Genomic DNA, 18,677 nt, shown 5'->3' with positions numbered 1-18,677 from the left:
TTACATCTGCATTTACATCAGTAGCTATTAGGCCTAGATAACTGCTCATGGCTGAATGTGATAAAGAAATAACAAAGTACAATATTCCCAATTGCAATGAGTTAAAAGACACAAAATACCCACAACGAAGTGTGTCAAACTTCTATTATACTTAAGCATATGTATTTAGTTGTCTATCTCTCCAAGTAATAGATGTAACAGCAGTAATTAATTTGTTAGGGTTGTATTGTTGTTAAAGACCGTGAAGTGTCTGGAGCAGTGTCCGCCATTCAGATCCGCCCATAGGCCCAACTCACGCACTTAAAGGAAAAGATAGATGATAAGTGTATGTTAATAAGCCACATGTAGTAAACAACAGCCTGCGCGATTAGCCCGACCCGGTGCGCGTGTGTGCGGTCGTGCACGCGGGACACAGGCAGGCTCAGGGCTGGGATTTCGGGTTAAATATTCAAAATGGCGGACGGAGGAGCAGCGAGTCAAGATGAGAGTTCAGGACCAGGTAATGATTACAGCATTTTACATATTCATACTCATATTCAAACTGTGATAGTCACAATTTATGATAAACGGAATACGGATGAAATGCAGACCGACTGGCGGGTCGGGGGGAAATTCAGCGGGGTTTTGGTTTACACTCAACGAGCCAACTGTAATTTGACAGAGGAGGAAACGAGCTATTGCAGTGCGACGGCAAATTACATGGAAACATGCCTCCCCCCTTTGTGTGATTAGACGGCTGTACGCCGCTACATATTCATACCTGTGTCGACAAATACAATTTAGCATATTTTATTAGTAATCGGAGACGTGACTCTGGGACATATATGACACATTTAGATATTTCACCCTCGCAGTTTGGTTGAAATGAAGGTGCTAGCAGGCTAGCGTTAGCTCGCTGGCTAACGCTTTGTGTTGATGCCACACTGGAGCTTTTGAAAGAGGTTTGCATATTCATTTTTGGAGAGTCGCTGCAGAGGCTGCGCTCGTTTTCTTCTGCCGCCGTTTGTGGGTAAATAAATCGGAATGCAGCAAGACGTGGCTTTTGTTGAACACACAGTGTCAGCCCGGTGTGCCCCAGGTCGACGTGATTTTTATAGTGGAGCGTTTTCCCCTCAGCCTTTTGTGCTCGGCGCAGCGGAGCCACAGCAGCCTGTTGTGTTATTCATGCGGGCCTGGTCGAGGCAGAGTGCGGACTTCAGCATATTCCTCCACCCGAAGAGGAGCTGGAGCTCGTCCTGAGCGCCGCAATAAACACATGTCAACACAGCAAGCGGTGTCGATAGTGACTGAAGGCTGTTTGCACGACCTGGCCTCGTCTGATCACATTCAAAACGACCGCATTCACAGTAGCTAACTGGCTAACTAATCTTCTCCAACTTGATCCAGCGGTTTACGAGCTAACAGGAGTTGATTTATATTAGCCAGCGAGGCGGCAGCGATGTGCTGATCAACGGCATGTCCACAATGCTGTGTTTGAAGGGCGTTTTACCATGAATAAACAGTTACGACAGTTCGGTTGAAGTTGGACCGAGCAGTTTTTCTGCGATCGTTGCTGGTGGACAAATATTTACCCAAAATGTTTAGAATATTGAATTTGGTCGCACAACTTCTGGTCGCCGCTGACTGGACGGCGTTGGAACGCGTCGCGTTTGTTATGCTCCTGTTGTTGCAGGAGTTTTGACCCAGTCTGTGTGAGCTGAATACAAAGATTGTACCTGTGTATCCCCCCAGGCACAGGGAGGGGTGGTGAGGCCCACTTCCGGAAGGCCACAATAATAACAGGCAGGGCATTCTTACTATTCACTCTGCTGGTTTCATGGCCGGGCAAGACGCAGCTTGATGTCTTTTTTTCTTTTCTGTTCTTTTCTCTTAGACAAGTTTAGTTTGTTGTTGTAGCATTACAGGGGACAGGTTGTATTTTCTGGGTCAACTTTTTCACTGAACATATTAGTTTGCCTTATTTCACACAAGGGGCCCTTGCAGTTAAGAGGTTCCCTGTGTTAATTTTCCTAATAAGAAAGCTAGAACCGACTCTGATCGTGTGTGTTGTTGTATCTGGTTGTGTGTTTTGAGAGGAGACAATGCTGAAGAATGCTGCACTCTTTTTGCAAGTAAAAAGGCACTTATGAAACTCAAATATGTTCTTTATCATAATTTGTTACACATACAATACAATACATATGGTTTTTATTAAGATTTCCAGGGTAATGTCTGTGACACCATAGAAAGAAAGTGTGTAAAATTAAAGATAATAATGGGATACATTGCAGTACTTTATGTTCAATATACTAAACAAACCTTCTATTTAAGTTACACAGAGGACTTCAATGATCTAAATATTAATTCTAATCAAAGTCAAAATTGCATTTTTTTGGAAATGTGTATCCACTGTCTGGAAATAGGCTTACATACATAAAAAATAAATGACATATTAAACTGGGCTACTAAAAGAACAGATGAGAAATATTTCTGTCATCCTCACACTTAGGCTACTTTTCTCATTTAATCAGTTTTACATTTCCACCCTCATTCCAGCCTTGTAGTTCCATCATGAATATTCATTGATGTAAACAGAGTTGTTATGAATAATGCATTATTCTCCGTAATAAATTCAGGACATGCCATTTCAAAGTACTGAGAAGGCCTCCATGAAGGCGCAGACAAGCCTTTCCACTGTGGAGGAAAAAAATTATAACTAGTAAGAGCTGTATGCTGTGCTTTAAACAGATAACCACTTTTTCTCATGACTAACAGTACACTGAACCATTCTTGACTAAACAAGGCAAAAAAGAAATTCTTATTATAAATACAGAATTTTAAAGTAGACATTTGGCAGTAAAACAGTGCTTGTTATCTTTCTAAAAACACATCGCAATGTGAGTTTGTATGTGAAGCATTTGAAAGAAATCTACTCAAATAAATTTGTTTTTTATATATGTAATAGTTAGGAGCAAGAGCATCAAAGACTGTACACCACGCAGGTGCTGGAGTTATTCTTCAATCTTGGGACTTGCAGACATGAGCTATTGTGTTGTTTGCACAAGCTTCACAATAATGTGTGTATATGTGTTTACATGAGAAGGTTACTGCAAGAGTATTAAAGTAAATTGGTTAAAAGTGACTGTAGTCACTACATATTGAAATCCATAGCACATTAACAATCCTAGCATCACCATCCTTGATGGTGAATAAAAATTCAGGATATTTGATCAAACTGCAGCGTTAAATTGTGACCGACCTGTTTTTGCTAAAGTGAAGTATGAATATTCTCTCCACTCCCTGGAAACTTCACTTTATTTTAGTTTAGTTACCATGTAGCCCATATATATCATAGAATAATATATATATATATATAGATACTATATCTATATATAATATAGAGATAATCTACGTCTCTAATATAGATACTATATAGATATATATAGGTAGATATATATTATATATATATATATATAGATATATCTATATATAATATATATATATATATATATAGATATATATATATATATATATATATATATATATATATATATACAGTAGTTGCCTAATGACCACAGTAGCTTACAGTGGTGCTATCCTCATTACTGTTCATCACGTCACACCTCAGCCTGGATTTTGTTCGGTTGTTCTGCTGTCTCCTTTTGCTTTTTGTGCTTTCAGATTGCCCATGCTGATTATATTTAAAATGTTTTAAAAGCTTTCGATTTTCTGCAAACTCCCATTTTGATTTTCATCCATTTGAGCTGAATCAGAAAGCTTTAGGTTGTCTTGTTATTAATTATCTCAAATATTTGTGTTGTAACTGTACACCCTGACAGTTGGTGCTCAGACATTTAAGAGCAGTTTTGATGTATTCTGTGTTTAAGATGAAAATATAGGTAACTGAGGGGAATGGTGATGTGCTAATTAAGGTTTCACTGTGTCTCATGTTGAATCTCTCCGCTCATATTAGCAGCCCTGCAGTATTCACTCAGCCTTTCCATATTACACTGCTAATGAGATACCTATTTAAAATTCTCTTCGCAGGATATTTGTATTATGCATTGTTCCACAGCAGGGTTTCGCAAACTGTTCAACCACGTAACAGTGCGCGTGTCCAAGTGCCCTGCGGATAACAGCCTTTGCATTCACTTCTTTGTTTTCTCATTTGGTTGCATGATGTGATTGTTGAAGAGGTCAGTAAGACAAGGATCCTTTCTTCACCTGCCGGGATCCCTTTGTCAAAAGGGTAGTTTGCAGCGTGTCTTCTAAATAGCCACCTTGATAAACGGTAGTCTGAAATGAAGATAAACTCTTACACTTTGAAGGAACAGCCAGTGCAATAAAATAAGTGATGATGATGACGACGACCTGTAATTAAAAGCAATGAATGGTTTGACCTGGTTGAATAAAAAATTAACACATTCACCATTATAGGCAGCTGATTAAAATGGAATGTTTGTTAAATGTCCCCTTCCTGACAATTAATGGTTGGAAAAAAAACAAAGAAAACTCACTAAAAATCATTGTTAAATTGTACTGCAGAGAAAATAATTGAGATAAACAGACAATTTCTGTTTTTCTGTGGTTTATATCAAATGAATGTAAAGGAAACATGAGTAGTAGCCAGTGGTGAGCTGGGGCAATTGAGCTCATTTAGTAGGAGTTTTGAGGTTCATCTGACAAAACCCATTTTGGGAACCGCTGGTTTAGCTGCCAGCAGCGCTTGTTGAATGGGTGCTTGTCCCACACTGCTGATTAAGGTCTGCTCGTCTTTCACGATGTATTGTGTAAACACCACCAGGCCGTCTAGCACTATTTAAAGTATAGTATGTAAATGCCTTTCGCATCAGTGGGATAAGTGAAGAAGTTGATTAAAGCTTTAGCCAGAAGCAGTTGTTGTGGATTTAGTTGATAAGCCCCCGTCCCCCGTAGACCACAATACAGCCGTGGATTCCAGTTCAGTCATTTTGATTAGTGGACACCTGTGCAGCACCATAGCTAGGCTGTTTCCCCACTGTATTAACTCTCCCAGTATGCTGGAAATGAATTTAAAAAGGCAGCAAAATGAAATACTAATGGAATGTAAAGCTAATCTAAATATGCTAATCCCCAAACACTTCATAAACATAGACGGCAGCAGCCCGCCACCCACCCTCTGTAGTCGTTTGCTGTGGAATGCTTTAGCCACAGGGGGTCCAGCAGTAATGACAGGCTTGTGGTGGATTAATGTGGCGTTATTTATTTCCGATTGAGCGAGTCCCCCTCCCACTTAAGCCCGCACCCCCTCCTTTTTAGCAGTTAGGCCGTGTCCTCCAGACTCCCAGAGATGCTCACAACGAGCAGCCCTAGACATTCTATTTAATGCGGTCCGTCTTGCTTACATGCCCAGACCACCGCTGACAGGCCTCACACTGCATTCTGGGATATCCTCAGCCCTTTACCTGCTCTTAGCTAATTACTTTAAAGCCGCGCACTTGCACAATAATTGGTCCTGTGCTGCTGCCTCCCTTCCCTCTGCTGCGCCAAGTGCTAGTTTGAGCACTTTTTTTTCCTCCGTCTCTGTGTCGTCCTTATTCCCCTGTTTTTTATCGTCCTCCAAAAGCCATCCAATTAATATGCTAATGAGCTGATAAATATTTATAGGGGTTTAAATTATGCAGAAAGCTTTCAGAGCCTGGTGTGAAATGCGTTGCTCGCAGGACTTCAAAGCCTTGCATTGCTAACGAGGCAGGGGCAGATTTGCATATGGCTTTAATCAGCTGAATACTGATTACGCTTCATTATAGAGTTGGGAGGGAGGGGGCAGCTGCTGTACTTGTCGTTTGGTTCATTCCAGCAAGAGAGGGAGGCGGTGAACTTTTTCAGAAGTAGAGACAATCTTGGCACGAGAGAGAGAGAGGCGCAAAGTATGCACCGTGAAAGACAGGGTAGAGCTAGAAGGAAAGAAAGGAGCGACTACAGAGTGAGGGAAGGAGAGCTGTTTGCCTAAAGCCTGTTGGCTTTCCCAGTGTGCGTATCCCAGTATTGTTCAGTGGACCGTGCGGTGGACAGTGCCGCTGTGTCTGTGTGTAACTCTGGTTGCATTGAACTCTGCTCACTGCTGACCAGTGGAGAGTGAAGAAAGGGAGGCGAAGGAGCAGAGCCCTGGACACCCCGTTGTGGGTTTGCCCGGCAGAGGCAATTTCCTTGATAGGTTAAGCAACTATGCTGGAAACCACAGGTGGAGGGCGAGCGGGTGAGTTTTTGATGAGGTTGCGCTGTAGCTTGATGTCCTTGTGTGAATCGGAAAAGACCGATCGGCTACGGTTTTTAATACAATCTCACGTTTAATGTGACACCAGGTTATTTGCATTCTTCTATGCCACTGTACACAATTGGTTTGTGTTGGTGAACAGTTTTGATTTGTAGCGTTTCCTTGTGTTAATCGTGGACATAATTGAATTGTTTGTGGGAATTTGTACAACAATAATTCACTTCTTGTGTCATTCAGATAGTGTCTTGCATGTTTTAAATGGAAAGGGGTGTGAGTGTATCTCACTATCTGTCTCTGTCTGGCTCTTCCAGATGCTAAAGTGAATAATCAGTCAGAAACTACTAAATGTACAATGGAAAGTGGTGACGAGAACACTGGTGAGTGACCCCCCCAGCTTTGTTTGTCATTTTGGATTTCTGTCCTTTGCCGGATTGACATTCAGATTGTGTAGAGTTTTACCTCCTCATTCAACAGGTATTAGAGCCGCAGTCAAGGTGGCGGTTTGTGCAGCACTAATCTGAAAATGCTAACTCCTATCCAGGTTTAGTGTTATTGCCTTATTTAGAAAAGAAGGTAATGGCAGCATTCCAAAACCTTTGAACAGTCCACTTTGTCAAATTACGTTTTTACCTCACAGAGTACTTTATCTCACTTTTTTCCTCAATGAATATCACAGTAATGCGCTCTGTGTTGGTGCTTCAGTGATTTGGTCATACAAATTCTGGGAGAATTAATTTTATCGATTCACAGCTCTGTATTCCTCTTGTATAGTAATGAAATAAACAGACATTAAAAAGCATGCTTTTAATTTGTGTGTGAGCCCATTGTGTCAATATTTAATTCTGTGGCATTCTTTCATTTCATTTGAAATAATTATTGTAGCGTTTTTTTTATGGGATCACTGTTACTTTTAAGAACACTCATTTTTTGCACCTGTAGCTATTATGTTTTTATTACATGTATTGACTGGCTCATAGTATTGTGTTCCTCATTTTTACTTTGCCGTTTAACCACAGTTAAACAACTGTGGTCTGAACTCCGATCATAGTGGTTTATGAACTATATTTGTGTCCACAGGAATCCAAACCAATGGATTGGACTTTCAGAGGCAAACGGTGCCAACCACAAGTGCACTCACTAATGTACATGCACAAGCCCTCCTCCAACAGGTAATAAATACACCATCACACACTTCGCCTTGGGTAACTTATGTTCTTCTTTCTTCTTTTTTTGTGCTAGTCTAAAGTATTTTTTGCATACTGACACAGGTAATTGTAAATTTACAATGAATTAATGTGAAGTTTGAAGAGAGGAATACTTAACTGTGGTACACATGCATAGGCAGAAATAGTTTATTGAAATGAGCCAGGCTCTCCTGGTGTCGCCTGGCAACACGGCAGATTAATCAACCCTGTATGCTAATTAGCAGCTCTGCGGTTGCTCGGAAACAGATGGCCAAGAATATGCAAATCTATGCAGAATTTACATGCACTGCATAACAGTTATTTTAATTAGCATCTCAACTCTCCCCTCCCTTCCCTTCACTTGTCTTGTCTCTGAAGGCCACAGCACATTTTAAATACCTACTTTCTCACTTCCTTTTAATTTAAATTCCTATCCCTGCTTAAAGACTTGAGGCTTGTTCTCAGAAAGCCTCTCAGTTACACTGTGATTTTGTTCATTGCACTCTTAGTTTTATGCTTAATTTACCTTGGCTCGTACATGCCATGTGAGTTTAATTTCCTTTGAGACTGCTATAGTTAAACATTTGGTCGTTTGAAGCATTTAGTTTCAATCCATCTTGTAGTCTACTTTTGATGCCACTAATAAACGGACATGAAATCAGGGAGAAGCCTACCTCACTGTGTCAACAGTCCTCACATTTACCTCCAGGAGGATCTCCTCTAAGCCCCCACCTCTCTGCTTCACTTCCACTAGTCTAAGTCGGAAGACTCGAGCGCTCTTCCGACCTCCGTCCAGCAGAGCGTATTGCCTCAAACCCAGCTAATGTTGGCCGGAGGACAGATTGCTGGAGTAAGTGGCTTGTTGCCTCATTGCTTTGAGTTAAAACCTAGATGCAGCCATGCATCTAAGGTGACACCTGTACATGAACGCTGGCTGAAAGATGGGATGATGAAATAGTTGCTTGCCCTGATTCTGTGGCTAAGGCTGGTGTTTCCTCTGCCTGTCTGCCTGTTCATCCCTGTGACTGTTAGCCTATGTCCAAATTCTTCCTTGAAAGATAATGAATGGTTATGTTTGGATATAGTCTATGTGTCTATACGCTCATGGTCAAGTCAACCATATGACCCATTTCATGTCCATGCTCACTCTTGAGGTGAGAAGTCCGGTCAGGTGAAGTGTGAGTGCTCTATGGGAGCAAACTGTGCATGTGAATCTAAACATGACATCACCATGATCATTTGCCCCTGTGCCTGGCTCAGCTGCATGAATCTTCTCTCCATTTGCCTCTCTTGGCCCATTTTAGTGTTGCAATGATAGCAAATGTTTTAATTCAACTACTTTGATACCTGTCAAAAGATGAGTAGATGCATTTACATAAAGAGACTTTGACCTGTTGTGTTGGTGAATCTGCTTCAACATCACCTGTTTACAAATTGGAATAATAAAAAAGACAAATTGGAAGCGTCAGCTGTGGTTTAGTCCTGCCTCTGAACAGGACCAACAGATACAGTCTACTTGCTGTTTTTGGTGTTTATATAATTGCACTTAATGAAGAGAGATTTCCAGCAACATGTCAAGAATGTTCTGCCACAAATCTTTAATGCATCTTACATATTTTTTATGAGGAATATTATGCATTGCATCGGTATCAAAGCCAACACTCGAGTATCTTGACAAGACTAACCTTTCCAGTCTGTGTGATTCACCTTAAAACTGATGAATTTTTAAAAAATCTTTGTTTCCCTCCTCTCTCTGTCTTTGTAACCCCGTATGTCTTCTGTCCTCCCCTCTGTCTCTTGCTCTGACAATGTCTCTGCAGTTGACCCTGACCCCAGCGCATCAGCAGCTGTTGCTCCAGCAGGCCCAAGCTCAGCTCCTGGCGGCAGCCGTGCAGCACTCTGCCAGTCAACAGAACAACACCACAGGAGCCAGCATCTCTGCCACCGCAGCCACTCCCATCACGCAGCTGCCCCTGTCACAGCCCATCCAGATCGCCCCTGTAAGACATGATCTCACATACCATGGTCTACTTCTGTATGTCTTTTAGTTTTCAAAGCAGTCAGTTATAATTATGTTACATTAAAACTCATGTGGGTTTAGTCGTACTGCTGTAATCATGTAATTTGCTGATATTTTATATAATCCTGCTAATTCATCTCAAGGATCATAATAATGCATAGTAATACATTTTTCATTCAGCAGCTACAGCAGCAGAATCTCGGTCTGCCTCAGTTTGTTTTGCTTCAGCCTGGCCACCCAATTGCCACACCACTGCAGCCCGCTCAGTTTATTATCTCACAGCAACCGCAAGCCCAACAGGGTAAGAGTGTTTAATTACGTAGAAAATTAATTACAACTACATATTTCACGTACTAATTAGTTTCTTTTATTCTTGCCTCCCCTCTGCATTATCCGATCTTTAGGCATATTGCAAGCCCAGAGTCTTTTAACTCAACTACCTCAAAGCCAAGCTAACCTCCTGCCGACACAACCAAGCATCACCCTTGCAACTCAGGTTCGTTCTGATGCAACAACCTCTTTTAAACTTTGGAAAATGTGTTTTTCTGTCAGTTCTTACATTTCACAATCTGTGATCCAGGTGTTGAAATCACTTAATTTTTTTAAATATTTCTGCTTTGTCCAGCCTGCCACCCCCACCCGCACGACAGCAACCACACCTATTCAATCCCTGCCCCATAGTCAGACACCACCCAAACGGTTGGATACCCCCACTCTGGAGGAGCCTAGTGATCTGGAAGAGCTGGAGCAGTTTGCCAAGACTTTCAAACAAAGACGTATTAAACTGGGCTTCACGCAGGTGTGTGTATGAATAAATAGATTTATTATTCTGTAGAGTTAGCAGTTTTATTTTTATTTGCTTTGCTTTAGCCTAAGAGTTTAATACATATAACACACACAACATATACCTCAAGTGTGTTGCAGGGAAATGATGCTGATGTTTCCATTATTCATTATTTGCCTCTCTTTGTTTTCTTCCTCTCAGGGGGATGTTGGCCTGGCCATGGGAAAGCTTTATGGAAACGACTTCAGCCAAACTACCATCTCTCGCTTTGAGGCCTTGAATCTGAGCTTTAAGAACATGTGTAAACTCAAACCTTTGCTGGAGAAGTGGCTCAATGATGCAGGTTTGTCCCTGAACCCACCTGAACATACGTAAGCTCTTAATGATGCCTGTACATTGTCTTTACCTCCATCTCCTTCTTTTTTGTCGGTGCTGTTTGTGCAGAGAACCTGACATCTGACCAGGCCCTGTCCAGCCCCAGTGCCCTGGGGTCCCCGGGCATGGGCATAGAGGGAATTAACCGCAGACGGAAGAAAAGGACCAGTATCGAGACCAACATTCGAGTGGCCTTAGAAAAGAGCTTTCTGGAGGTGAGAAACTATTTCTTAATTGAATCTGTTAATAAGAAGCATTTATCTGACTGTTGGCATATTTTGAGTTTGTGGGACAAGAAAGTGTAAGATTTGAATGTTAAAGCATGGTACAAAGAGGATGTTGCCGTTGGAAGTGAATTAGTCTTCCAGTGCTCACAGGGAATCCTTGGCTTCTTTGCCCTCTTCAAGCAGAACCAAAAACCTACCTCTGAAGAGATCACTATGATCGCTGACCAGCTTAACATGGAGAAGGAGGTGATTCGGGTCTGGTTCTGCAATCGTCGACAGAAAGAGAAAAGGATCAACCCCCCCAGCAGTGGCAACAGTGGGGGAGGCAGCACCGCCATCAAAACCATATTTACCCCCAGTAGCCCCTTGGTAAGCATAGACACAATCACACTGTTTTTTTTAGTACTTTTGAGTCACAGTTGTATTTTATTGTTTATCATATGTGGATGAATTAACCAATGCCTTTTGTTCTTTGGAATATTATTCCATTCTTTTGTAGATAATAACCTATTGCATTAGCCCATTCAGTCCTTTCTTGTCCTCTTTTGCCCAGGTGGCCAGCACAGCAAGCCTTGTGAGCAGCCCAACTATTAACACACCCACCTCTCTGACTGTAAACCCAGTGATGCCTCTCACCAGCACCAGTGTCTCTAGTTTGTCTTTCACAGGTGTGTGTGTGTGTGTGTGTATTATTATCTCATTACTGCATTAATTGATTTTAAAGGTAATTTTTTCTTAATTTGCCCCATTCTCCTCTAAAGGCACGACAGTTGGAGCCACAAACACGGCATCTGTCATCTCTACCGCATCCACAGCAACCAGCTCACCGTCGTTAAGTCCGCCACCAACGTCTATTCAGGCCACGACCACAGAGAGCAAGGTTGGCTCACAGGCACAAACTGTCGTCACCCAGGCCCCGTCATCTATAGCCACCACTTTAGGTACAGGTCAGGTGATGGTGGCGGCTCCGGGGTTATCTGCAGCTCTGCAGGGTGCCCAGTTACCCACTAGTGCTAGTTTCGCTGCTATGGCTGCTGCTGCAGGGCTCAATCCGGGATTGATGGCGTCCTCGCAGTTCGCTTCAGGGTTAGTATTTACAACTGTCCACCAATCCTCTAATTATGCTCATTTGTAAAGATGTCCTCTTAATCTATATGATCTATTTGACATCTGTGTATCCAGGGGGGCCCTGCTCAGTCTGACTCCAGGTGGCCTTGGCAGTGCTCTGAGTCCTGCCCTCATGAGCAATAGCACCCTGGCCACCATTCAAGGTGAGTGTGTGCGAGAGTGAATGTCATGACAAAAAGCTAGAAAAACAAAAGTTTTATAGGCTGTTTTGATTTAGGGATCACTCCTAAAGAAGCAGAGGGGATTGTCTTTTTAAGAGAAGTTTTAACAGTGTTTGTCAGTACAGTAGGATATGCACAGACAAACACTGGACTGGAATGTAATTCCCTCAGCTTTATGTAGCATGAAAATAAACTGTATTAAAAGATTTAATGAGGATGGTACATTTACATATTGAGGGTAAAAAAATTCACACCACAGATGAGGTTAATCCTGCTGAGAGAAAATGATTTCTGTAAGTAGAAAAATTAATCCTGCTGATTGGCGGTGGAAGAATTTTTGTTCATTTCATTAAGTTTTACACAAGTTATATTTTCTTTAAATTTATATTTGGAGCCCTAAAGCTGGTTTTGTCCCCACTGTCAACTGGACCTGCAGTCAGCCATCATTTTGTTTTGTACTCTCTCTGTAAACACTGCCTACTTATTAATCTTTGTCTTCCCCCAGCTCTGGCATCCAGCGGCACGATCCCCATCACCTCTCTGGAGGGCGGTAACCTGCTGTTCGCCAACACGTCTGCTGGTAACACACCAAACCTGGTGACCACGCCGCTTTTCCTGAACCCTCAGAACCTGTCACTGCTCACCAGCAACCCTGTAAGCCTGGTGTCGGCTGGGGCGGGGGGGCTGCAAGTCACTGCTGATGCTCATCATCAAGCCACCACGGCTGCCGTGCCTGTGCAAGCCTCGACCATTACCACTGCCTCCAAGGCTCAGTGAAGCCAGTCAGGCTGCATCCTGAATTAATGCCCTATTTCTTATGTTGTGCACTACTATTATCACACCATGTAGGGAATAGGGAGGTTGTTAACACATGCTCTAGACCGCGGGCTTCACTAACCACCCCCATTTTCTTTAGTGTATCTCATTATTTAATCCTTTTGCTGGCACCAAAAAGAAGTGCCTCGGATGAGGTTGACTTTTTGTTTTTAGTTGGTTTTCTTTATGATCCCTGGATGTTTTTTTCCAAAAAGCAGTAGCCAGATGGACACTGTTGTTGGCCTGCCACTCCTCATGAACTTTGACAATTGTCCAGGAAGAAAATATCCATGACACCATCAAACTGTTCGCATTGTGTGTGTATATAGATATATGTAAATATATTATATATATATATATATATTATATATATATATACATATACGTCATCCTATTTCCAGGTTCAAGTTTGAGTACTTCTAACCAAAAACTTTATGATTTTGCTCTTTTTAACATTCAAACTAAAATAATTTACTACTAATTTTACCCTATTCATCAAAACTAATGGGGTTTGTGTCACCCCATATTATTACTATTACTACTACTATTATTATTATATATATTTTTTTCTATTATTTTTTTTTGGACAGGCCTTGATGAAATCATATCAAATCATTAGTTTTTTTGTTTATTTTTACTGACTGTATTTTTTCTGACATTTTTAAAACCTTTTAAATCTAATAAGTTAAGATTTAACTATCACTTTTTAATCGAGGTTATAAGGCTTTAAAAACAAGTAATAAGTGGCCGATACAATGGTTATCATTGCTTTAAGGGTTGGAGGCACCCGCTGTGTCTCGGAGTCTGTCTTTCTGGAAACACTGAGTTTTTTTGTGCAGTGGCCACCGATCTTTTCTAAAATGTTGGCCTCGGTGCGGATCATAGACACTGACAGGAAATTAATGAAAGCATTATGTTGATAGCTTTAAAATGAGCTGCAGATATACCATCCCGTGTCCAATGAAGGGTGATTTGCTTTGGATGGTGATCGAGTGGAGAACTGTACATTACGATGGGTTTCACAGGTAGACGTCTGTCGTCTTCAGCCGAGGCAGACGTGAGGGTTCAGTAAACCGCATAAGGCGCCGCAGTCGATTGGGCAGTTTTGTTGCGGACTAGTCAGAAGGTGTGGTCATCGTACCAAATGTATGGTGGCGCTGGCTAGGTGGAGTTGTTGTGTTGTTTTGTTTTTCACTTTTTTTTAATAGTAGTACCGTCGTATCTACTTGTGCACAGTATCTGTACCAAAAAACTGGATTGATGAGCTGCAGTCTGCCTGTTTTGGGAGGAATGAAATTCTGTCTTTTTTTGTCTGCAGTCACTTGACTGGCTTATAAACTTAAGATATACCAAAAATATTTGTTAATAATTGCTGTGTGTAGTCGGTGTAGTTTAGTCTAGTCAATATATTTATGAGTGCAGAATCTCTCTTCATCATCAACAGATTATAGAAATGCAATATTTTGATCATTTTCCAAAGATGACCTTTTTTTTAATTTGACCAGGTGTCTCTTAGCTCAACTTTAATTGGCAGCACAACTGACCAAAAAAAAGGAAAGGTCTGTGGCGTCAGGGCATGCGAACGTTGTTTCCTTTTACATGCATCAGTTGTGTTTAGATTTTACCAGGGCTTTGACCCGAACACCTGATCCTGATTTTCTTTTAGCCATGTGATGGCGCCTTTTTCATTTAAACCGTTTTGGTAGCAGTTTTGGACATTTCTAAAGCATAATGGAAAGTTTTATTTTTACTACTGTTCAGCCATAAAACAACAGCTTGAACCAAAGTGGTTTTTCTCAGTAGGTGCTGTGCCTGTCCAAGCACATTTGCCGTTCATGAGCTCCTCTTTCCACACCGCTAAAGCGAAATGTTTTCCTCTTCTCACACCTTGGTTCATACCTGGTAACTCCTGATTTGGTGCTGCTGGATAAGGATCACAGAAACTTAGCTTTAACAACTTGCTGCTGAAGCTCCTGGTGGAGTTGAGCTGTTGAGAGGCCTGCATGCTTTCCTATAGCTTTATGACTACATCCTGTGAAAAAACAGGTTTTGTGGTTTCTCCCCTCCCAGCTGGAGGGCTCACCTTTGTAAATGCATAGACCTGATCATCAGATGTCGTACTAGACCACCTATCGCACCATCGTTCTGAACCAGCATGTTAGAAAACGATGCTGCTCCCTGAATCTGTCTGCGGACTAGTTTAAAACCTGCCAATTTGTCTCGCCTAACACCGTGTTGGGCTAAGTACTGTTATGTGCTACACATTTAGCTGAACCCCTCACAAAAGTAGCATTGTTCTACTGCTTCCACATGACAAAATGGAAAACCACAGTGATCATTAAATCACTGGGACTCTAAGCAGTGAAATTTGTCCGCGTTATCCTCTTGTGTACTTCTTTCTGTTGAATTATTTTGACTGAATATACCTCAGCAGCACTTAAACATAGGGTTCAGCTTTAAACATTTCTGTGTATAGAACAATGTAGAATGTATGAGTACTGTCTGGCTTACCATTCAAAGTTTATACTGATAAACCATACATTAAAGGACAACCTACTACTGCTATTTTCTAGTACTACTATTTATGGGGTATTTCCAGGTTTAAATATTATTTTGAGATCCTTCTTGCCAAAGTAAACGCCTTTCTCTTTGCAGTTAGGCAGGTGTCTGACTGCTCATTGTTGCTGGTTTCCAAGTCTTTCAGGCCACAATGGGCCTAAAGGACTCAGTCCTGTTCCAGTGCTGTTTGTAGTTACTAAAGAGTTGAACGTGTGCTAACAAGATGAACCAGTTGCATAATAGGATGTTACTGAAATATTTATCTGAGGAAAGACTTAAGAATTAGAGAAACGATCTTTTCTTAATTCTATACATATAAATATATATATAAACACTTGTAAGATATTCATATTTTATATTTGAACCAGTATGTTATCAAGACTGAATGTAGTGTTTACCATGCTTAATTAAAAATCTCCCCTAAATTTTCATTTTTTACTCCTGCAAAGGAGTGTGTTTTTTTTTTTTTTGTAGTGTCAAGACCAAAACATAGGAGCGGTCTGAGCCCACGTCTCGGTGGAGCGTGATTCTCTGGTACCCGTGTCTGTCGTGTTCTTTCAAACGGAGATTTGCTCCTGAGAGTTGGCTTCGGTGGTCGGTGATCATCACTTTTGTTCGTCTTTATTTTGGGGGTGGGCGTTAATGTGGACTTGATTTGCTGTGCTGTCTTTAACAATCATTTGAGTTTTTTTATGCCTTTTTAATTGTTTTGTATAGTGCGAGAGGGCAAGATCACTGGCTTTCTTAGTTTGACAAAGATGATTAACATTATCATTTATGCCTTATTGTTATGTAGAAGACATGAGCATTGTAGCATTGTTGTGTTTAAGTGTGACTGGGAGCTTGCGCTCACCTGGTGCATTGTTTTTACTGAAACAGTACAGTGTACTTTGGGCATTTTTGGCACGCGGGATGATTCTGTTGCTACCTATGGTTTCTAGGTGTGACTCAGACAGGTTGAACATACCTGTGAGAAAAGCTTTACTAATAATTCCAGCAAGTGGGTGTGTGCGAGTGTCTAAAGAGGAACTAGCGAGAGCAGTCCGCAAACCATTATGGTGCATTTTTTCCCATCTTCCAGCAGGTGTTTGAGAGTGATTTGTTGTTTTTAAAGACAACACACGAGAGTACTTGTACTTGTTCACTGGGAGAAAGCCTGTTATTGAGCCACTTGGGATTAGTGGTGAGAGTACAGTTTGTGTTTAGTTATGATCAACAGGTCTGGCTTTGGCTTTTCGATTTCACTTCTGAGATTTTTGATGCTCTAGATGCATTAGCCACGCGTGGAGTTGTATGTTGATTCACCACACTGGTTTGCTGGTTTAAAGCGTTGGTTGACGAAGAGTGGAATACCAGTAAGGCAAGGAGCTGTTGTATACCTCATTTCTAACTCAAGACTGAGTGAAACCTGCTTTAATCTACTTAAGAAAATATATAAAAAAAAATGACAAAAACATAGATGAAAACACAAACTTGTCGGTGGAGAGGCCCATTCATACCTGTACTTGGTTAAGGCTTGTGTAAAGTTCCGTCACAAGGGGGAGACAGACTACACACAGTCCCCATGAATGTCTGCTGTTTAGCTCACAACTCGGAGGCGTTTTGCTGCACTTGGACGGAAATTGTTCGCTCTAATGTCCGGCGATTTATTTTAGTGTTGTGCTCTTAAATCGTCATTTGAAGTTTCTTTTGTCACAAATGGACCACCCTGTTTGATCACTTTAAGTTTGACAATCCTGATTTGTTCCCTTTTCGCTTTTGAAATGATTTCTCTGACCAGGTACAGGTATGTACGCGTCTTCCCACGTGACGGTGCGCTGTCGCAGCCCGCTCTCGCTTTCCTGTGGTACCAACATTAACCAAAGATTTCTAACCTGATTGTATATGAACGACGCCGCCCCCCACCCATCCCCACCTCACTGATTAGCATCAAATCCCAGCTGCACCCCGTCGCCCGAACCCGTGGCTCATCTGTAAAAAGTTAGCTTTTTATTGCATGCGAATGTGTCTCGGCATCCTGTCAGTGCAGCGGTTTCAGTGCCTGTGGGCGGGGATCGGAGGGGGTTCAACAGGAGCTGAGCGGGCTTCTCTACGACAGACACCAACGCATCTGGTGGTCGCTGGGTGATGTTTGTTAATACACACTGAGGGTTAATCCTGTGCACACTGTACATGCTCAGGACTCTGTATGTTTGCCTGTCTGTGAGCGCTGTTGCTAGGATGCCCCCCCCCCTTCTCTATTCTCTCTGTCTCTCTCAAGGACTGTGGTGAAAATGCTGTTGCCTCTCACTACTTCATTTGTACACTGTCGTCCTGCGACCATTAAACTCGCTTCTTTCCCTGTCCTCCTCCTGCTCATCGTCTCTTCACTACAGACTCTGATCAGCTGTGACACTATGCATCATGGTCCTTCACTCTGTATGGACTGTGTCCCTCTGGTTCAGACCTCTGGGCTTCAGTGACACTTTGTTTAATGCTTTACTCCAAGTGAGGCTGTAGGGACCTCACAAGCGCTATCCCAAAGCAAAAATCCAAATATTTAACTTTTGACAAATGCAGATACCAAAGATATCTCTGTCCTGTGTCTCTCTCTCTCTCACTCTTTCTCTCTGTGTTCTCTCTTCCACCCTGCAGCATGTGTATTAAGAGACAAACCCAGCACTGGCTTTAGCCCTAGCCTCAGTAATTCCAAAGCTTAGATGTATATTTTGGTATATTTCTGAGATAAACGTACGTGAAAAGCGTCTGTTTCTCGTTTGTTTGTTGTTATCTCTCTTTTCTGTCACAGCATGGAACTAATTGCAGAACTGTCTTACTCTTGGTAGGTTAAAGATATAGTATTTTTGTATGTTTTTGGGTGTGTCGTGTGTGGTTATCAGTTCACAGCCCAGGTGACCATGGCTTTTAACAGGAGAGAAAAATTAAAAAAAAAAAAAAAAAAAAACGCGTGAAAAAGCGCCAACCATGTACATATTACGTCTGTGTATTTCAAGACCTGCATTCTGTAAAACATTAACTACTCACGTTGGAAGCTTGGGCTCATCTAACGGAATGTGTCCCCATTTATTTCCCCTTTTTTCTTATTCTGCAGTCTGGTAGGATTTCTGAAAGGATTTTCCATGACTCTAATGTAAAGAGTTTTGGTTTTGTGGACTACAACACTGAGGGACACTGCTCCGATCTGACTA

At 41.7% G+C, this 18,677-nt stretch overlaps 1 protein-coding gene across 10 annotated transcripts; it reads left to right on the top strand.

Annotated features, from left to right (window-relative positions):
- Positions 1-351: 351 nt before the first annotated feature.
- On the top strand, positions 352-18,433 carry pou2f1b (POU class 2 homeobox 1b). Of its 10 annotated transcripts, none has more exons than XM_029135800.3 (15): positions 363-499; positions 6,547-6,612; positions 7,313-7,404; positions 8,174-8,269; positions 9,240-9,419; positions 9,620-9,740; positions 9,844-9,935; positions 10,065-10,238; positions 10,425-10,566; positions 10,668-10,813; positions 11,009-11,194; positions 11,379-11,493; positions 11,587-11,911; positions 12,008-12,096; positions 12,620-18,433. In XM_029135800.3, exons 1-15 carry the CDS (start codon positions 454-456, stop codon positions 12,889-12,891), a joined length of 2,142 nt encoding a protein of 713 aa, XP_028991633.1. In that variant the 5' UTR covers positions 363-453; the 3' UTR covers positions 12,892-18,433. The 10 variants fall into 10 exon arrangements, with proteins under 10 accessions (XP_055361029.1, XP_055361031.1, XP_028991633.1 ...); XM_055505052.1 differs by having other exon boundaries at positions 10,659-10,813; XM_029135799.3 differs by having other exon boundaries at positions 364-499; positions 11,006-11,194.
- The last annotated feature ends 244 nt before the right edge of the window (positions 18,434-18,677 follow it).

This window comes from Betta splendens, chromosome 21, assembly GCF_900634795.4.
Source record: "Betta splendens chromosome 21, fBetSpl5.4, whole genome shotgun sequence".
In the NCBI taxonomy this organism is placed as follows: domain Eukaryota; kingdom Metazoa; phylum Chordata; class Actinopteri; order Anabantiformes; family Osphronemidae; genus Betta; species Betta splendens.
Note: the sequence above shows the minus strand (reverse complement) of the source record. Positions and strands in the feature narration are given on the sequence as shown.

Bases quoted from the DNA above. Each gene is read 5' to 3' on its own strand.
- pou2f1b (XM_029135797.3), top strand. From the start codon at position 454: ATGGCGGACGGAGGAGCAGCGAGTCAAGATGAGAGTTCAGGACCAG. The intron at 7,405-8,173 runs GTAATAAATACA...CACTTCCACTAG, and splicing joins CACAAGCCCTCCTCCAACAG to TCTAAGTCGGAAGACTCGAG. The intron at 11,494-11,586 runs GTGTGTGTGTGT...TCTCCTCTAAAG, and splicing joins CTCTAGTTTGTCTTTCACAG to GCACGACAGTTGGAGCCACA.